Source organism: Leptopilina heterotoma, unplaced genomic scaffold (assembly GCF_015476425.1).
Source record: "Leptopilina heterotoma isolate Lh14 unplaced genomic scaffold, ASM1547642v1 Lhet_188, whole genome shotgun sequence".
Taxonomy (NCBI): domain Eukaryota; kingdom Metazoa; phylum Arthropoda; class Insecta; order Hymenoptera; family Figitidae; genus Leptopilina; species Leptopilina heterotoma.
The window spans coordinates 154,338-173,955 of record NW_025110907.1 but is presented as its reverse complement, the minus strand read 5'-3'; the positions used below and the strand labels follow the sequence as shown (position 1 = coordinate 173,955).

At 21.6% G+C, this 19,618-nt stretch overlaps 2 protein-coding genes and 1 long non-coding RNA gene across 8 annotated transcripts in view; 2 read left to right on the top strand and 1 right to left on the bottom strand.

Annotated features, from left to right (window-relative positions):
* LOC122500554 (coronin-2B-like) overlaps positions 1-4,183 on the top strand; it is a 40,790-nt gene extending 36,607 nt beyond the window's left edge. For 2 of the 4 annotated variants that reach the window (XM_043609533.1, XM_043609532.1), the window contains 4 exons: positions 30-239; positions 474-591; positions 769-989; positions 3,792-4,183. In XM_043609533.1, the coding sequence (XP_043465468.1) occupies positions 30-239; positions 474-591; positions 769-989; positions 3,792-3,983 (741 nt within the window). In that variant the 3' untranslated portion in view covers positions 3,984-4,183. The remainder of the gene's footprint in view (positions 1-29; positions 240-473; positions 592-768; positions 990-3,791) is intronic. The other 2 variants (XM_043609535.1, XM_043609534.1) reach the window with 1 other exon arrangement.
* A 4,208-nt stretch (positions 4,184-8,391) lies between these two features.
* LOC122500538 (U-scoloptoxin(05)-Sm1a) lies at positions 8,392-16,974 on the bottom strand. 2 transcript variants are annotated; one of them, XM_043609509.1, is made up of 4 exons: positions 16,743-16,974; positions 10,811-10,966; positions 9,812-9,958; positions 8,392-8,789 (listed from the first exon to the last, which is right to left on the bottom strand). In XM_043609509.1, exons 1-4 carry the CDS (start codon positions 16,798-16,800, stop codon positions 8,578-8,580), a joined length of 573 nt encoding a protein of 190 aa, XP_043465444.1. In that variant the 5' UTR covers positions 16,801-16,974; the 3' UTR covers positions 8,392-8,577. The 2 variants fall into 2 exon arrangements, with proteins under 2 accessions (XP_043465444.1, XP_043465443.1); XM_043609508.1 differs by lacking the exon at positions 9,812-9,958 and having other exon boundaries at positions 8,413-8,789; positions 16,743-16,971.
* The window catches only part of LOC122500539, a 34,633-nt gene continuing 23,810 nt past the window's right edge, over positions 8,796-19,618 (top strand). Inside the window, exons 1-2 of one of the 2 annotated variants that reach the window (XR_006301488.1) lie at positions 8,796-9,011; positions 13,301-13,486. This is a non-coding gene — a long non-coding RNA (uncharacterized LOC122500539). Of the gene's footprint in view, positions 9,354-13,300; positions 13,487-19,618 lie in introns of both variants that reach the window. The other variant, XR_006301489.1, reaches the window with a different exon arrangement.

The following is a 19,618-nucleotide window of genomic DNA, read 5'->3' as shown; positions in this document are numbered from 1 at the left end:
ATAATTTTGCATATTTGTTAATGTTTCAGGGAGATGGTAACATTCGATATTACGAGGTAGTGAACGAAGCACCATGGTTGCATTTTCTCAGTCAATTTATTTCTGGAAATCCTCAGCGGGGTTTGGGAATTATGCCGAAGCGGGGTGTCAGCACTGCAAACTGTGAGGTCTTCAGGTTCTTTAAACTTCACGCGACTCGCGGAATGTGCGAACCAATCTCTATGATCGTTCCGAGAAAGGTAATTATTTAATTTAATGTTAATTTGTTAATATATTTTTTATTTTATTAATATATTTATTAATATTAGTATATTTATTAAATATTTATTTATTAATTTAATATCAGAATATAGGAAAATTCTTTTAAGTACAAATAATACGAGTTAAATTTACTTGAAAGTTTATTTATTGTTAATTTATTCATTTATTTGATATATTATTATTTACTTAATTTTTTTTTGAATTATTTTTAGAGTGATCAGTTTCAAGAAGACTTGTATCCCGACACAATTGGAACGACTCCGGCTCTTTCTGCCAAGGATTGGATCAGTGGCATGAACAATCCGCCAATTTTAATCTCCCTAAAAACTGGTAATTATAAACTATCGTCATTAATTAAATTCTATAATTAATTTCTCTTATTAATAAATACTTGAGAAGAACTTAATAAATACGTTGAAAAGAATTATTAATTTCGAAAAATTATTTGAAAAGAATTATTTCTAAGAGAATAATAATGTTCAACCTCTTGTTTTTCTTTTTTGAAAGGTGGCAGTATTACAACACATAAGCCTCGAATTTACAAACCACCTCAATTGACACCAGCGACTGATTTAAATAATAAGAAGAAATTTGCCTTTCTGTCAACTGAAACTGTGCCTGACTATAGATCCGTGGAATTACTTGACATGTCGGAAAAAAGTCAAAAAACCTCCAGCAACCAGAGCACAAAATTCCATCAGTTACAACAAAAATTCGGCAATATTCAGGTAAAATTATCATTATTTTCCTTCTCACTAATTGTTTTCTGCTTTATAATGCATGTCTGTGTGTTTCAATAAAAATCAATCGCTGACTTTATATTATTTTTTGTTTCTCACTTATGAGAAATTTGTCTTCGTTTCTTGATATTTTTTTCTGTGTTTGACGATTTTCTTGCTTTATTTTGGTGAAAAGAGAGTGTGTTGAAAAAATGTGTTCGAAACGTGTTTGAGCTTAATTTTTTGGTCAAAAAGAGAGTGTGTTGAAATAATTTTTTGTCCGAAACGTTTGAGCTTAATTTTTTAGTGAAAAGAGAGTGTGTTGAAATAATTTTTTGTCCGCAACGTTTGAGCTTAATTTTTCTAAGATCTAGAGAAATTTGCACTAACACTATTTGCACGGTTAACTCCAAGTCAACAAGATTTCATCTCAATTTCAAGCTGGGGATTTTTACAAATTTCTTGCCAAGGTAGGAATCGCACGATTTTTACTTATAATTTGTGCTTTTATTGTAAATTAGTGAATGGTTATTAATTAATTAATTATTTAAAGGCTTCGTACTAATCTACTAAAACCTATTATTTACTGCTTTTTTTTGTGATTTGCTACTATTTGGATACTTTTTTTAGATTTGTGACATACTAAATGCTATACTTTTTTCTATGTTTGAAAATTTGCACTACTTTTTTCTATATTTGAGAATTTGCACTACTTTATATTCACTAATAGTTGGAATAGAAAATTATTTTTAAAGATTTTAATAATATTCTTGCAAACAATTCATCAAATTTTAATAAAACTCTTTTTAACGAATCAATTATTTACAAAAATTTACGAAATTCAATTATTCAAAAAAAATTAAATACAATTCTTCGCAAGAAATCAATTATTTTCATAAATAATAAAATTGTCACAGGAATTCAATTATTTAAAATACAATTTTCATAAAATTTTCCAAAAAAAGTATTTAAAAAGATTCTTCTAAAATTCTTCACAAGAATTCAATTATTTTTATAAATAATAAAGTTCTTCTCAGGAATTGAATTATTTTTAATACAATATTAAATCAATTCCTTGAAAAATGCTTAAAATTTTTCAAAAGAACTCAATTATTTTTATAAATAATAAAACTTTTCTCAGGAATTCAATTATTTTTATTACAATTTTAAATTAATTCTTCGGAAATGTAGTTTTATTTAAACTTTTATTAAAAATCTTTGACAAAATTCAATAATTTCAAAAAGTTTGATATAATTTGTTTATTAGAATTAAAGAATTATTTCAACAAATTTTTAATTAAGTTTCTAGAAAGAATTTAATTATTTTCATAAATTTTAATAAAATTCTTCGTAGCAATTCAATTATTTAAAAATTTTTTTTTTATAAAATTCTACGTAGAAATTTAATTATTTTAAAAAATTATTCAAAATTTCATTATTTTCAATATTTACTATTTTAATGAAAAACCCAAAAAAATTCAATTATTTAAAAACGATTTTTATAAAATTCTTTACAAACAAGAAATTATATTCATAAATAATAAAATCTCCACTGGAATTCAATTATTTAAAATACAATTTTCATAAAATTATTCGAAAAAATCAATTATTTAAAAAGATTTTCATAAAATTCTTCGCAATAATTCAATTAATATTATATTATAAATATTAATATTATATTATAATATTATATTATAATATTAATATTATAAAGATATTAATATTATAATTATAATTATAATAATTAATATTATATTATAAATATTACAATTTTTCTAATAAATTCAATTATTTTGAAAAATTTTAATAAAATTCTTGACAAAAATCCAAATATTTTTGTAAACAATAAAACTAATCGCAGGGTTTCAATTATTTTTAACATGAATTCAAATAAATTCCTCAAAAAATGCAATAATAATTCTTAAAAATTTTATTAAAATTCTTAATAAGAGAATTCAATTATCTTGGTAAACAACAAAATTCTTCCCATAAAATCAATTATTCAATTATTAAAACAAAATTTGATGGAATTTGTTTATTAGAATTTAATAATTATTTTCGATACATTTTTAATTTAGTTGCTGGAAAGAATTTAATTATTTTCAAAAAATTTAATGAAATCTTTGTAAAAATTCAATTATTTTCAAAAAATTTTACTAAAATTCTTCGTATAAACTTAAATTTTCTTCGATACAATTGAGTTTGTATTTTTATTAGTATTTTTTTTTTTTATTATTTTCATAAATAATAAAATTTTATTTTCACAGAATATCAATTATTTAATTAATTTAATTCAGTTTCAATGATTAGTAATACAATTTTTAAATAAATTCTTCGAAAAATGCAATTATTTTTGAAAATTTTAGTAAAATTCTTCGAAAAAATTCAAAAATTTCATAACGTTTTTATAAGAATTCAATTTTTGAATAATTAAATTCTCGTAGAATTTTCTAATGAAAATTGATTTAAAATTGAATTTCAGTTAAAATTTTAGATAATAATTGAATATTAGAAGCGTTATTTACTAAAATTTTTCGAATAATGAAATTGCAAAAGATTTTTAAATTTATATTTGTAAAAATTTTAATTGCTGCCAAAAATTAAAATTTTTATTTTGAAGTAAAATATTATTAAAGTTTTGAATAATTTTATTTAAAACTTTTTTCAGCTTTAAAGCTACTTTTTTAAAGTTAATTATCGAGTACGAAGCCTATAATTAATTACCTAATTAATTAACTCATTTATTAATTATGAAATAATTGATGGATTACTGATTATTAATAAAATGTTTCTTCTTTTTTTTTTATTTAGAATAACATTGAGACCTCGGCAATGAATGACAATAAATTAGAAGCGGTGGACGATCCGAACAACGAAGCCGAATTGCGATTAGCATTCGCTCGACAAACAGACGAATTACGAATCGTTCGTCGTCAACTTGCAAACAGTCAATTACGCGTTAAGGAACTCGAGGAACAAATTCGAAAAATGCAAATTCACTGAGAGAAACTGTGAAGAAAAAAAATCACTTTTCTCTTTTTCTGATTACAAAAATTGTGTCTGAATTCGTTTCACAATGATCAAAAAATTCGAAAGAGAAGAATTTATTTTCTGTTAATTCACACAAAAAATGAATTTACTATACTAAAGTATAGTATTTTTTTACTATACTTAGTAGTGACTAAAGAAAATTGGAAATTAAATTTAATTCAAATTTCAATATTTGAAAAAAAAGATGATAAGTTTTGGATACATTTTTCTAAAGAGAAATTGAAAGTATTAAAAATGTAAAAATTTCAATGCAAATTGTGTAATTGAAAAAAAAAAAAATTTCGAAAGAAAATGACAATTTTTCTTTGACACAAATGATAAAAAAGTGATTGAAAAGTGATTTATAAATAATTTCGTGAATTGCGATATTGAAGATACGAAAAAGAAAATTGATCACAAAAAATAGTTTTATTGTGAGTAGAATTTTTTTGAACATAGAAATAATAAGAATTTGAAAAATTTATTGAGAACAAAAGAAATTACAGTGATTTGATTTTTTTTATAATCTATATACGATTCTGTGATTCATTCCTTGCGTTAATTAATTTTTGTTCATTCCTTATTTGGGATTTCACGCCTGGAATAAATGTTGACTGAGATTTTCTTTTCAAGTCGAACTTTCAATTAATTTCAGTTCGACTTTTTGTGTTCTTCTCTTCATTTTCAAAAATTTGCTTCTTTCTGTTTTGTAGTCCATTTCCGCATAGAATTCATATTCTTTTCGAATAAAAGAATTTTTTCTAAATACTTCATTCATTTTTTTTCTTGTATATTAAAGAAAATATTTTTAAACTAATTTTTTCATTTTTAAATTATTTCGTTATAATCGTTATAGTTAAGTTTATTAAGTTAATTCATTTAGAAATTTAATTAAAATTAACTAATTAATAATAGTTATGAAAAATTAATCAGAGATTTAAATATTTGTTTTTCCTTCTGTTATATTTATATTAACATAAAAATATTTTGAAGTATTTGGAGATTTTTCTATGGATTCGAAAAGGAAAGAGGATTTTTTTTTAGATTTTTTATTTATTTTTTTTCTGATCAGTTACCAATCGATATTGTGCAATCAATGTGTAGTGTGCAAAAAGCTGTGAGACGCGCCGTAAATAATTAGCGTTAATCCCCATATCGCACAGTGATAATAGACGTAAATGAATTTTCTAGGACCAATGAATATTTGTTGATCATTGATGAATATTATACTTTTTGCCTAGTAATGATTAAATCGAAAAAAAAGAAAAAAAAACTTTTTACACAGTATTTACAAGAATATTTTTCATACACAATCAAGATTAATGTAGTTCTGATAAAAAATAATAATAATTACCTGAATAAATTGTTGACGAGAGAAAAAGAAATTATAATATACAGTTTGAAATTTATATATGAAAGGGAAAATAAAAATTTAGCTTGGCACATTTTTTCTAGAAATACTTGCACCTTATTTATTAAATATAATGAATAGCGTGTGCCTTTCGAAAAGGGTATAAAGTTCTTTGATAAAAAAAAACACTGCCCGTATTTTTCTCTTATGGAAATATATAAAAATATATTCGAAAGATGAAAATCTGTGTTCGAAATTTGAAATAGCTTTTTGACTAGAAAGAAGAAGAAGAAGAATTATTCTACAAAAAGATAGTTTTATTTTTCTGTTTACTTCATCTTTTTGAGAGTATTTTTTTAGAAAGCGATAACAATTATTATTGTACACTCAAGGAAGTTCGAAATAAGAGCAAAAAAAAGTATTTATTCAGCGTAGAATTATTCTATATTTAGATATTAGAAAAATTAGAGTGAAATTTACTGCACGCTCTAAGAATCAACGCAAAGAAAATACAAAAATTGTTAATTTATTTTCAAAAAAATGTTTACATTTTTTCCTTCTTTATTTTCTTTTTCCTTTCGACGTTTACTTCTATTTTTTCTCCTTTTTGCTGACTTTAGGATAAAAATATATTCTATCATTTTTTCTCAAAATAAAGATTCGAAGAATAGAAAATAAATTGGCAGATGAATTTTTTTTAGGGCGTTTTTTATTGCCTTATGTACACAATGCCAAAGAGAACTTGTGTCACAGAATTTATATGCACAAAAAAATATGTATTTTTCGAATCATCAATTTGCGTGTTTGTCAGTGATAAATGATAATACAATTTTTATCTAAAAAAAAACATTATACATTTATATACATTATTATTATTATTATTATTATTATTATTATTAAATATTATGTACGTTGTAAGTGATCGACAATTTGTATGTATTTGATGAAGTATGTGAAACATTTCTAAGCTAACACTTATTTAGAAAATAAAAGCGGATAAAAAAAGAAAAATCAGTTCGTTTTCTTTTTTTAATTTACAAATAACGAGTAATTGTAAAATATTAAAACTAACAAAATTGTTTCGCGATTTATCAATTTTGTCGTCGATTTTATTTTATCCAATTTTTTTGGATCTGTTGCGAATTTTTTTTTGGTTTTTCGTGGACGGAAAACGATTTTAATAATATCAACAGTTTAATATATTTTTACACAATGTATAAATTGTTCGTATTATAGGAATAATTAAAATTAATTAATATTATTGATTATTAATTAATGAATTAGAAAAAATTATCAAAAATATTGAAATATTACAAAAATGTAAAAAAAAGTAAAAAATTGAATTGAAAAACTTCAAGGATATTAAAAACATTAAAAATGTTAGAAATTTTTTGTAATATTTTTGATATTTGAAAAATAGTAGAAAATATTTTCGATATTTTCAATATTCTCAATATTTTAAAAATATTAGAAAATATTTTTAATATTTACAAAAAATACTCGAAGATATTAGAAAATATTTTTAATATTTTAAAAATACTAGAAAATATTGGAAAATATTTTTTAATATTTAAAAAAAAAATACAAGAAAATATTTTCGATATTTTTTCAATATTTTAAAATAATATTATAAATATTTTAAAAATCTAATAAGATATAGAAAATATTTTTAATATTTACAAAAAATACTAGAAAATATTTTTAAAAAAAATAAATAAATAAATTTATTTATTATTTATTTATTTATTTATTATTTTTTTAAGGGGATTTGAACCTTGATGACGTCACAGTTTGTGCAAAGCATTAGTTTTAAATCTGTGACGTCATCATGGTTCAAATGCCCTTAAATATTTTTTATTTATTTTTAGAAAATATTTTTTTTTAATATTTTAAAAATACTAAAAAATATTTTTAATATTTACAAAAAATACTAGAAAATATTTTCAATATTTTAAAAATACTAGAAAATATTAGAAAATACTAGAAAATTATTTTCGACGAGACAATTTTTCTTAGACACTTAAAATTATTTCGCAGGCGCTAAATTATTAATTATTACACAATTGTTACATAAATAATAGAGAAAAATAATTATATTGCGGTAACATTAATGTAACAATTCTATTTACATTGACTGCATTTTAAAATTTTTCTCTACATTGTTTTGCAATTAATTTTTTTTCTAATTACTTTTGTTTATGCATTTTCTACTTATTATTCTATAATTCTAAGATTTACATTTCGAGAAACGTTAATTTCATTTTGTTTATACAATCTGCTTTTAAAAAGCATTTTTTGTTCATTTATTTACGAATTCAAAATTCCATCAGTACAAAGTTTTGCTAATTTTATTTTTTATTTGTCAATTATAATTATTTTATTTTCAAAATTAATAAATAAAATTTAAAAAAAAACTGTAGAAAAAAAATTAAGAAATTGTTTAATATTTTAAACAATTTTTTATTTTTCAATTTTTGTCAATTTTCGAAAAAATTCTTTTTTTACATAAAAAATTGTTTTAAAAAAGTAATTATCATAAATCAAATTTTTAAAATAAAGAAATAAATTTTTTTTTAATACTTTTCATTTTAATAATTATTTTCTAATAAATTTTTCAATAATTTCGATATAAATTGAATTTATGTTGACAAATTTTTAAATTAAATTTTATATTAAAAATATTTAAAAAAAACAAAAGAATAAAAATTTTTCAACCAAACATTAAATGTTTGGAAAATAATGAAATTTGTTAATTAAAAATTATAAAATAATTATCGTAATCAATAATAATAAAATAATAATTATTATTGTAAAAAATTACAAACAATATTTATTATTGTTTATAATGATAAATAGAATAATAAATAATAATAATAATAAAATAGTAATAATAGAATATTAATAATTATTCTTATTATTATTATTATTTACTATTAGAAATAATAATTATTATAATTATTTAAATAAAATAATATTAAACAAATTCAAATTTTTTTTTTTAAATTTACAAAAAAAATATCTATATTTAGTTAAATAATTTTTTTTAAATATTAATTTATACTTTTTGAATTGTTAATTTATTAAAATTTGTTTCAGTGACAGTTACACGAAACGATTCACTGCGCAACTTTTTACTTTGAATTTTGAATTTAAATATTTTCCCGCGCTTCCGGTTGGCGTACTACGCTAGTCAGCTATACCAAATCCTTTTCAACTTTACCTTCGCAAAAATAATGGAAAAATAAGAAAAATACTTGTAAAAGCAATTATTAATTGATTTGGCAATGAATTTGTCGCTGAATTACAACCATCTCCAGTACATGTGTAAACACATGTACGATACTCTAATTTGTCGCCAGGTTGTTGCACGTAGTCACAGTAGTTGCCGAGATTGTACGAAGAGCATTCGCGCTTTGTGCCGATGCCGCCTGCAATTTCAGAACATCAGAGTGAATATTTCATATTCATTTCAATATTTCCAAGTATTTTTCAATTTATAAGTGTTATTTAATCATAAAAACAAGCGTGCAAGTAGTGAAGCACATTATTTACGAGTGTTAATTGATGGAAACAAGGAGTCAACAATCTCGACAATCGTGTGTCGTATTTTACATTTTTGTCGTCAACTCTCGTGAAAATGTGAAAGCATGGTAAGTGAATTTTACTTATTTTTGATTGAAAATGGTAAATACGTGTAAAATAATAAGCATATTTGGGAAAAATCGGATCGTGTCAGCTAATTTCTGAAAATATTCGCCACCCCCCACCCTATTGCCCCCTCGCCCCTTTATTATTGCTACCCGACTTTCAATATGGCGTCAAATACATTGTTTATTGCAAATCCCGCTTTTTTTACTCACTTAGCAACAATGCTGTGACCGTTGTGACTAGTAACGGAAAATTGAGAAGAAAATTTTGATTTTAATGATTGTTTAATTAGTATACATTGTGGGTTATGTGTGTAAAACAGAGAGTCGTTTCGGAATCATGAGGTAGTCAATTTACCGCAAGTATTAATTTATATTTCTTATGTTTTATGTATGTAATGTGAAATTCTGCCAAAATAACCTCAATATTTTTATCCTTAAAAATGGAACTTGAGTTTTTATTTCTAAAATAGTGAAGCAAAGTGTTTTTTTTAATAGGAAATCGGTAAAATGTTCGTGAGAAAGTGAAAAATAACGTATATGTAACAGAAAATGTTTGATTCTAGAATATTTTTTGGAATTTCGAGTGAATTTTATTTCATTTTGTTCCATTTTTTTACAGAAAGGAAATAAATATTAAATGTTTGTGAGTATTTGGAATAAAAAGGTAGGATGATAAGTGCTATTGAGATTAATATTGAAATTTATTGAAATTAATAGTAAATGAATAATTTTCAGAATAATCGACACGTTCCGGTTTTCTTTTTCTTTTTTTTGCGGTTAATTATTAATATTATATGAACCTCCATATGTCCCAATAGATTTAATGCAATATTGTGCCTCGAAGATGTGATCGCAACTTTGGGGTTGATATTTTTCCATCATCAATTGTTCATCTCCACATTCCCATTCAGTTGCAGATGCACATTGATAGCAATTGATTCCCAGTCCTCCATAAAGAGTTAATTTGTTAGTTAATAAAGCTACATGCATTTTTTAAATAATTTATAATTTTTTTTCTGAGAAAAATAAATCTCACAAGATTAATTGTTTTATGCTAAACAAAACAATTTTTTTTCTTCCGTCACAACTTTTTTTTTCATGTGTGTTAGTGAATTTTTCCATCCATGGAATTGAAATTATAATTATTAAAATTAAAAATTAAAATTAATTGCTGAGATTAAAAATTGAAATTAATTATTAAAATTATTTAATTATTAATTTCTTTTTTAATAATAAATTAATTATTCATTTAGTTTTCAATTACTAATTAATTGTTAATTTACTTTTCAATAATTAATTAATTAATATAAATAATTTCTACTAATTTGTAAAATTAATATGTTAAAATTAAAAATTGAAATTAATTATTAAAATTAAAAATTAAAATTAATTATTAACAATTACTTATTCCATTAATTCAAGTGTAATTATATTAAAAACCTTCTAGGTATTTACCTTTCACCCTTTTCCAAAAATTCCATTTTTTTTTACCAAAAAAGCGATCGAATTTATAAAAAACAAAAAAATATGTAGGATTCAGGTCCATTTTATCGATCTGCACCTAAAACTTTTTATTTTCTGTTCCACGAAAGCAGGTGATTAATAATAATTATCTAAATTAAAATGCAAATATTTCGAAATAGATGAAAAATGAGGGAATGATTTTTCGTTATTGCATTTTTAGACTTCTGAATATTAGAATGTTAATTAAAAGAGATGATGATGTTAGTAAATGAAATTGAAAATTTTAAGCATATAAAAGCATTTTTTTTCTTTTTTTTTTGTTTTGAAAATTTTACCAGCAAAACGGCCAACGCGTTTCACACAAAATTGAGCACCATAAACGTCATCACACGATTCTGGGTTCAAATCGAAGTCATCTCGTAAAAATTCGTTGCATTGAAATGGATTTGAACTATTTGTGCTTTCGCATCTATAACATTTGATGCCGAATGCTAAAAGGAAGGAAAATAATTAAAAAAAAGAACAAAAAATGTTCTTTAAAATATTTTTTATGTTTCTTATAATTATCTTATAATAAATAAAATGATTTTAGTTAAGGAAAAATCTGTCGGACAGTCAGAATCGAAAGTTAGTCCAATGCCATAATTTCGTAAGACAAATTAAATTTTAAATTCGTTTTGGTGGAAAAATTAATTTAATTTTGAACATTTTAAACATTTGAAATAAAATACAATTTTCTGTCAAAAAAAAAAGTTTGTTAATATAAACTAAATATTAGCAACTTTTTTTTCGACAGAAAATTGTAATTTTTTTCAAATATAACTTTAAATTGTTCAAAATGTAGAAAATTAAATTCCTTACGTTTCTACTGAAAGGAATTTAAAATCTAATTTTTTCTTTTTTAAAATATAAAATTATACCATTGGATTAACTTTTGTTCCGATTGTTTGTTGGATTCTTGCTTAAAAATTTTAATTGAATAAAATTGAATAAAATAATAGACAAAAGAATTGATTCAATTTTAAAGTTCTAAAATATATGAATTTCTCTAAATGATCTAGACAAAAGATTTCTCGGTCTTGGAACAGAATTTTGGTGATTGAATGAAAGCATATATGTGAAGCGCAATTCGCTGTGAATGAACAGATAAACGATAATTCAATATAATCGAGTGTCTATTCACGAATTTTGCTCATCCATGTCAGAGTATATACTCACAAAATAATCATCGCTCATAATTTAATTTAAATCTTGGTCCAAATACCATTTACCTCAATTCTCACGCATATTTAATTTTGTTTATGCAAAATCTTCCAAGTTTCGAGAGTTTCTAAATAAATTTTTTAGAATTTAGTAAAATTCATTTTTTTTACATCGAGAGGGAATATAATATTTTTATAAATAGTAAAATTTTTTGCTAAAATTCAATTATTTTTAAATAAAATTTCCCGAAAAAATACAATTATTTTCTAAAATTTTTAAAAATCCTTCGAAACAAAACAATTCAATAATTTTTTTTAATAGTAAAAATATTGGCAAAAATTCAATTCTTTTCAAAAAAATTTCACGAAAGAATTCAATTTTTTCTTAATTCGTTATAAAATATTTCGAAAAAATTCAATTATTTTCGAAAATTTTAATAAATCCTTCGAAACAATTCAATTATTTTTTTAAATAGTAAAATCTCTGCAAAAATTCAATCATTTTCAAAAAAAAATTTCACAAAAGAATTCATTTATTTTCTAAAATTTTAATAAAATTCAATAATTAAATGTTCAATTTCAATTAATTATCAAACACGACTATTTTAAAGACTTGAAAGAAATTGTTCATAAAATTCAATTATTTTCAAACTTTTTTTAATTAAAATTATTAAAAAAACTCCATTATTTAAAAAAAAAATTCAAAGAATTTCTTCAAAAAGAATTTAATACGAATTTTCAAAAATTTTAACAAAATTCTCGGCGAGAATTCAATTATTTTCTTAAATAATAAAATTTTTTTAAGGAATAACTTTATTATCAAATTTTTTGATAAAATTCTTTTGCAACAATTCGATGATTATCAATACATTAATTTTAAAAATTGAAAATATTTAAAAAGAAAAATTATTAAAAAAGATGGGAAACAAAAAAGCAAACTGCAAACAGTTTACCAGAATACAACGATTATTTATTAATAGTTATAGATTTTATTTTACAATTTGGAGATCAAAAATGCAACAAAGTGGAATTTTGATATAAAAAATACTAAAACTTAAAAAAAGAACTTATTTGCAAAATTTAGTGTAATTATAATCAAATATCAAGAATATGAGGATTAAATTTTAATATTTCTACTAAATTTCACATAAGTTTTTTTAAATTTTAGTATTTTTTATACCAAAATTTTCCTTTGTTGCATTTTTTCTCCAAATTGTAAAATACTTTTACGAAATTTAATATATATTCTCTCTCTCCGTTTATGTATAAACATAAATTGAGAAATATGTAAAAAAAGCTTGAATTTTTAAATTGTAATCGATTACTTCTACAAAATTTAATATATATTCTCTCTCCGTTTATGTATAAAAATAGAGAAATATAAAAAATAGCGTGAATTTGTAAATTGTAATCGAATTCTAAATCGAATTTTATATTCCGAAACGAAGTTGATTTCGTTTTTGAATTTAAAATTCGATTTTGTTATTAAAGCTCACAACATTAAAGAATACTTTTAATTTTCTTAAGAAAGTATTTAACCGAATATTTGTTGAAAATGACAATTGTAAATAAAATTCTATTCTTTGCATTAAAAAAAACTATAAAATTTTTTCTCTTTTCCAGAAATAGGTCCATAGATATTCAATTAAGAGGAAATGTCGAAGGAACAAAGGAGTAAAAGGAAATTTTTAATAAAGGAAAAAATGGAAGTATGCCAGAATTGAATTTCGTGTGACAAAGGAGCAAAAGGGAAATATTTCTAAGTTAAAAAATAAAAGGAACGTTATCACCTCATTTTCGGAAATTGAAGTAAGTCAACTTTATTTTTATGAATAATAAGTAAGAGAATTTTTCTAAAATAGAAGATAAATAATATTTTGTAATTACAGGCATCACAGTAATTTTTTACTCTCAAAAAAAATTCTTCTGAGGAATTCAATTATTTTTTAAGCAATTTTAATAAAATTTCTTGATAGAATTTTAATTTTCCTTGAAACGAGAAAATTATTTACAACAATTTTAATTGCATTTTTTGGCAAAAATACATTTATTTTTATAAATAGGTATTAATGTTTATTATTTTTAAAAATTTTTAATAAAATTTCACAGAAAAATTTTGAATTCAATATTTTGAAATAATTCAATTATTTTTATAAATAGTAAAATTCGTTACAACAATTAAATTATTTGTGATAAATAAAATTCTTCTCGTGAATTCAATTGTTTTTAATACAATTTCAATAACATTTATGATGAATTTTATTTAATTAAATTTATTAAATTGAAATTTTATATTATTAATAAAATTTTATGGAAGAACGAACATTAATTTTCAAGAACATAGAAAAACATTTTTAATGTTAGTTGATAATGTTCCTTTTGCGAAAATTAATATTTTTTTCTAGAAAATAATATTAATGCTATTTTAATTATTTAAATGTTAATTAATCATTTTTCTAGACATCTTTATTTTTGATTAGAAAAAGTTGAAAAAAGGGAAAAATCACTAAAAAAAAAGGTGAAAAAGTTGACAAATCATCAAAAAGGTGTCAAAATTTAAGAAAAAGGGACTACCTGTGATGCCTGAAATTGTAATAATTGCATTAATTAAATTAATTAACATGTTCGATTAATTGAATCAAGAGAATTTTTTTCTTTGATTTCGTTTTAAAATTTACAAACTGGAATCTATTTGATTTCTTCAAATTTTAATATTTTTTTATAAAGAAATCTCTTATCTCAGCTTTGTTATTTTTTTCTGAAATCTCAATTGAGATTAATGACAAATCAATTGTTAATCTCCTTTTCATCTATTTCTGATGTTCAATCCATCTCTTCGTGGAGAATTTAATTACAAAAGGCAGAGAGTGGAAAAAAAACCAAAAATCTTGGAATAAAAAGGAAAAGAAGATTTCTTTCAAAAGTATTATTCAATTCAATTGAGATTTGAGAAAGGATCACAAAAGGGAAATGAAAGTTTTTCTTTGTTTCTAACTTAAACATTTTTTTCCGGATTTTTTTAATTATGTTTTAGCTTATTTTAACTTTTAAATACATTATTATTATTATTATTAGTTAGAATTTTGTTTATTTTAGTTATTTGTTTACTTTTTCATTTTTAATTCAAATTAAAAAAGTAAATGAAAAACTGATTTGAATAAAAATTATTTAGTTACACGGGCAAAAGATTTTTTCTTATTTCTAAAAACAATTAAATTCATATTAAAAAATTCGGTGATAAAATAACTTTCCTAATTTTTTAGGATTAACTAATTAGTTTTTTTAAATTAATTTTTAAAATTAATTCAAAAGAGATTTGAAAAACTGTTTCATTTTTCAGAAATAATATTGAATTTCACAAAGGGTTTCAAATCTAAAAAACTTCTTTAGATTTAGTTTCTAAAATTTTTTGTTAAGAAAATAATAATTATTTATTTGAAAACTTATTCAATTCTTAAATAATTTTATTTAAAATTCTTAAAAAATTAGGTTCTTATAAGAAATTTCAATATAATATTACTTTACACGGAGAGAGAATAATAATATACATTAAATTTTGTAAAAATAGTTTAAAAATTTTGGGGAAAAAATGCGACAAAGCGAAATGTTGATATAAAAAATACTGAACTTTAAAAAACTTTTTATGAAATTTATAATTATGTCAAATATCAAGAATATTAGGATTGAATTTTAATATTTCTACTAAATTTTACACAAGCTTTTTTAAATTTTAGTATTTTTTTTATACCAAAATTTTGCTTTGTTGCATTTTTTCTCAAAATTGTAAAATACTTTTACTATAAATTTAATTTATATTCTCTTACCGTGTAAAATGGATTAGAGAAAAAAATCGAAATTCTATTTGAAAATCAGGGAAAAGCAAAATCAAATTTTTATATAAAATTTAAACTTTTATAAAATTTTTAAATAAAAGAGATGGAAAAATTTAAAAAGCAATTTTAAATTTAAATTTCAACTGAAACTCTGAAATACTGAAAGTAATAATAAATTGATCTATAATTTATAATTTAATTGGAATCGACGAAAAATAGATTATCAAAGAATGTCCAATTCTAATTAAATTTGTAATTGGGACGTTTTATTAATTTCCGCTTGAAGTCAAGAGTCAATATTAGAAACACATTTTAATTAATAGATTTGTTAAAAAATGTTCGTCTTTTAGAGGCGAATGTTAAATTTTATTGGAGAATTAAGATAAATATAAAACAGTGGTAATAATTTTTAAAATAAAAAAAATACAGAATATTTCAAAAAAGGAAAAATATATATTATTTAATAAAAATTATTTATTTGGAGAGATTTAGAGAGAAAATTTTTGAATATTAAAAGAAATTTTCAAATTGCTACAACGAATAAAATTAGAAACAGAAATAGTTCAATAATTTGTTTTTCTTTCTTTTATTATACACAAATGAATAAACTTCGAACTAGACTTCGACGCACGTAGAGGCACGATTGAAAATGAATTTACCGACTGTTTTTGTTGTCTTTTAAAACATAAACAAACCATAAAGAAGAATTTTTCTTTAAAAAATATAATGAAAGCTATTGAAATGGACATTATTTTTCCATTTATTAACAAGAATATAGTAAAATGAAGACATTTTTTAAAAATTTAGTTTGTAAATTGAAAGAAATGAAAATGTAGAAAATGTAATTTTTAAAATTAGTTTCTAAAATTTTAATAATAAATTTCCATTTCACTTTTAATACTTATTTGCAATTATTGTTAATTTTTGTGAATCGATTTAAAATAAGAAAATAATTTAAATTACCAACTTTGGTCAAAGTTTTAGTATAAACAATACTCGGAAATTTGAATTTTTCGGAAAAAAAAACTTTTTTTCTGTGACAATTTCAATTGTACGTTAAAAAAATAATTAATGTAATTATTTTTAAAAGGAATTTTAACGTCTAGAATACAATTAATAGCCCCGCCCTGGTGACGCTTCATAACTTTCTGACTGCAAGTCTGTCATGAAACTGTAGATGGTCACCGCGACTATAAAAAACGTCAGGTTTTGTTATTTAAGAAACAACTCACCTGTTTGAAAATATATTCCCAATATTGTGAGTAGTGCGTAATTCTTGATGGCGCTCATGTTTTCGTTTTGGCAATAAAATTTTATTGAAAAAGGTTATTTTAATTGACTATAGGGGAATGAAAGACCACCTGAATAGTTTTGAACCAAACACCTGTTCACCTGTTTTTATTGAGTTCAATGAGGGAAACGTGCAAGTCGACGGTGCAAGAACGACTGGAGAATACCGGGCTCGTGCGATGCCAAATGACTTCAGAGCGAACGTTCTTTCGTAGAGGGGGATATAATATATTATGTGGCTTTTCATTCAATTATTCGAATATTAAATACACTGGGGGTCAGATCATTTTTAATTATTATCGTAAAACTCATGTTTCTCATGGAGTTTAATTCTTAATAAATTCGGAGATTTAATTCCTGGGATTTTTACACTTATTTTGATTTTAATTATGGTTTTGATTTTTCTTTTTGTTAAAAATTAAAGTTTCTTTCATTCATTTACGATCTTAAAATTCTGATCATTCAAATGAACGATAAGTTTAATTATTTCGTTGATTGGAATGTTCAAAATTTGTGGATATAGTTCATTCTTCTTTTCTCGATGGTACCAGAAAGGAATTTTTAAATTATTTGTTTAATTTCTTTTTTCTTGATGGTAATTAGCAGAATTTTTTTAAAATAATAAACTGCAAGATAGAGAATTTAAGTAGAAAAATAAATCCTGAGATGCGACATCAGAAATAGATGAAAAATAAAACAAATTTTAATTATCCTGTAACAAAAGAAGTGACTGTTGTATTTTTTGATAATGATGTTGAATCACCAATAGAAAGAGATTTGCATATTTTTAAGAATTCTTTTTCCAACACAATTAAAAAAAAAAAAAAAAAAAACTTTAAGTTTTATAAAATAATTCTTTTACGCTTTCTAGGAAAAATTACATTGACGAGAAAAATAAATTTTCATTGCCATTAACAGGCTTCGTACTCGATAATTAATTTTGAAAAAGTAGCTTAAAGACAAAAAAAAGTAGCTATCAAAAAATTAAATTCAAAAATAAAATAATTTTTTTAAATAAATATTTAAATACCTATTTATTTTGTCTACAGGAATAAAAATATTTCAATTCTTTTTAATGTAACGCATTTTTGAAATTGAACTATTTTTAAAAATTACAAAAGTAATTCTTCCAAAATTCAATCATTTTTCAATTCATTTTTCTTGAAATTTATAAAAAAAATTATTCAAAATTTTAATCATTTTATTTTATTCAATTCTAAATCAATTCTTATTAGAAAGTTCTACGAGAATGAAATTATCTAAATAATACCAAAATAATTTATCTGAATAATTGAATATTTCTTAAGTTTTAATTCTTATAAAGAACTTTATCAACATTTTTTAAAATAATTGAATTTTTACGAAGAATTAGATTCAAATTTTTGATAATAATTAAATTCATTCAAGAAATGTAATTTAAAAAAAATTGAAAATTATTATTACACTTTAAGAAATAAATTATATCAAATTTTTTTAAATAATTAAATTTTTTCGAAGAATTTTATTCAAATTTTTAAGAATAATTGCATTTTTAGCAAAATTAATTTAAAATTATATTGAAAATAATTGAAATCCTGCATTAAGTTTCATTATTTATAAAAATAATTGAATTTTTGTCACTGAACTTTAATACAGTTTTTAAAATAATTGCATTCTTGAGAAGAATTTATAAAAAAAACTTTTTAAAGAAATGATTTTTTTGCCAGAAATTTTATAAAAATTGTGTTTTAAATAATTGAATTTCTTTGAAAATTGTATATATTATTTATGAAAATATAATTGGATTCTTTCAAAAAATGTTATTAAAATAATGTTGAATACAATTGAATTATTATAAAGAATTTCATTAAATTTTTTTAAATAATTGAATTCTTTCGACAATTTTTAATAAAAATTTTTAAGAATAATTACATTTTTCGAAGAATTTACTTAAAATCGTATTAAAAATAATTGAAATCCTGTTAAGAATTTTATTAATTAGGAAAATAATTGAAGTGACGCAATGAATTTGTATTCAATTTTTTAAAAAATAATTGAAATCCTGTAAAGAATATTATTATTTATGAAAATAATTAAAAGTTTGCAACGAATTTTATTACATTTCTTTCAAATAATTGAATTCCTCCGAGGAATTTTATTATTTATGAAAATAATTGAATTCTTTTGAGGAATTTTATTAAATAGTAGATTTTGATAATGTTTAAATTTCAGCAAAGAGTTTAATTATTTGTGAATTGAATTTTTGTAAAAAATTGTCGAAAATAATTATATTTTTCAAGGAATATATTTAAAATTGTATTAAGAATAATTGAAATCCAGCGATGAGTTTAAATATTTATAAAAATAATTGAATTCTTGCAACGATTATAATTAAAATTTCAAAAAAATAATTGAATTCCTGAGAAGAATTTTATTATTTATAAAAATAATTGAATTCTTGCGAAGAATTTTGTAAACATTTTTTTAAATTTATTCAATTCTTTTGGGAAATTTTTTATTAAAATAGTAGATATTAAATAGGCTTAAAAATTTTGGTTTTAAAACTCAATAACGAAATTTTAGTTTTTCCTCAATGTTCAGAAAATCTGATTGCTTGTTTCTCTTTTCGATAATGAAATTTATTCCAATTCAAAGTGAATTTCCCGATGTGAGATCAAATAAAATACTTTTGAGGACTGAAAGTAAATACATTTCGGATGAAGTAAATTTTACTAAAAAATAACAAGCTGAAACTTTTTTTTGCGACCTGAATCGTTAGAGAAATAAAACCAGCATGAGAAATAAAAGATTAAAAATCATTAATAATTAATAATAAAGC

What these genes read in the sequence shown, in the direction of transcription:
- LOC122500538 (XM_043609509.1), bottom strand. Translation starts at nt 16,800, where the DNA reads ATGAGCGCCATCAAGAATTACGCACTACTCACAATATTGGGAATATAT. An exon ending in GGGAATATATTTTCAAACAG is followed by an intron (nt 10,967 to 16,742) that starts GTGAGTTGTTTC and finishes CCTTCCTTTTAG; the next exon opens with CATTCGGCATCAAATGTTAT. An exon ending in ACGCGTTGGCCGTTTTGCTG is followed by an intron (nt 9,959 to 10,810) that starts GTAAAATTTTCA and finishes CTCTTTATGGAG; the next exon opens with GACTGGGAATCAATTGCTAT.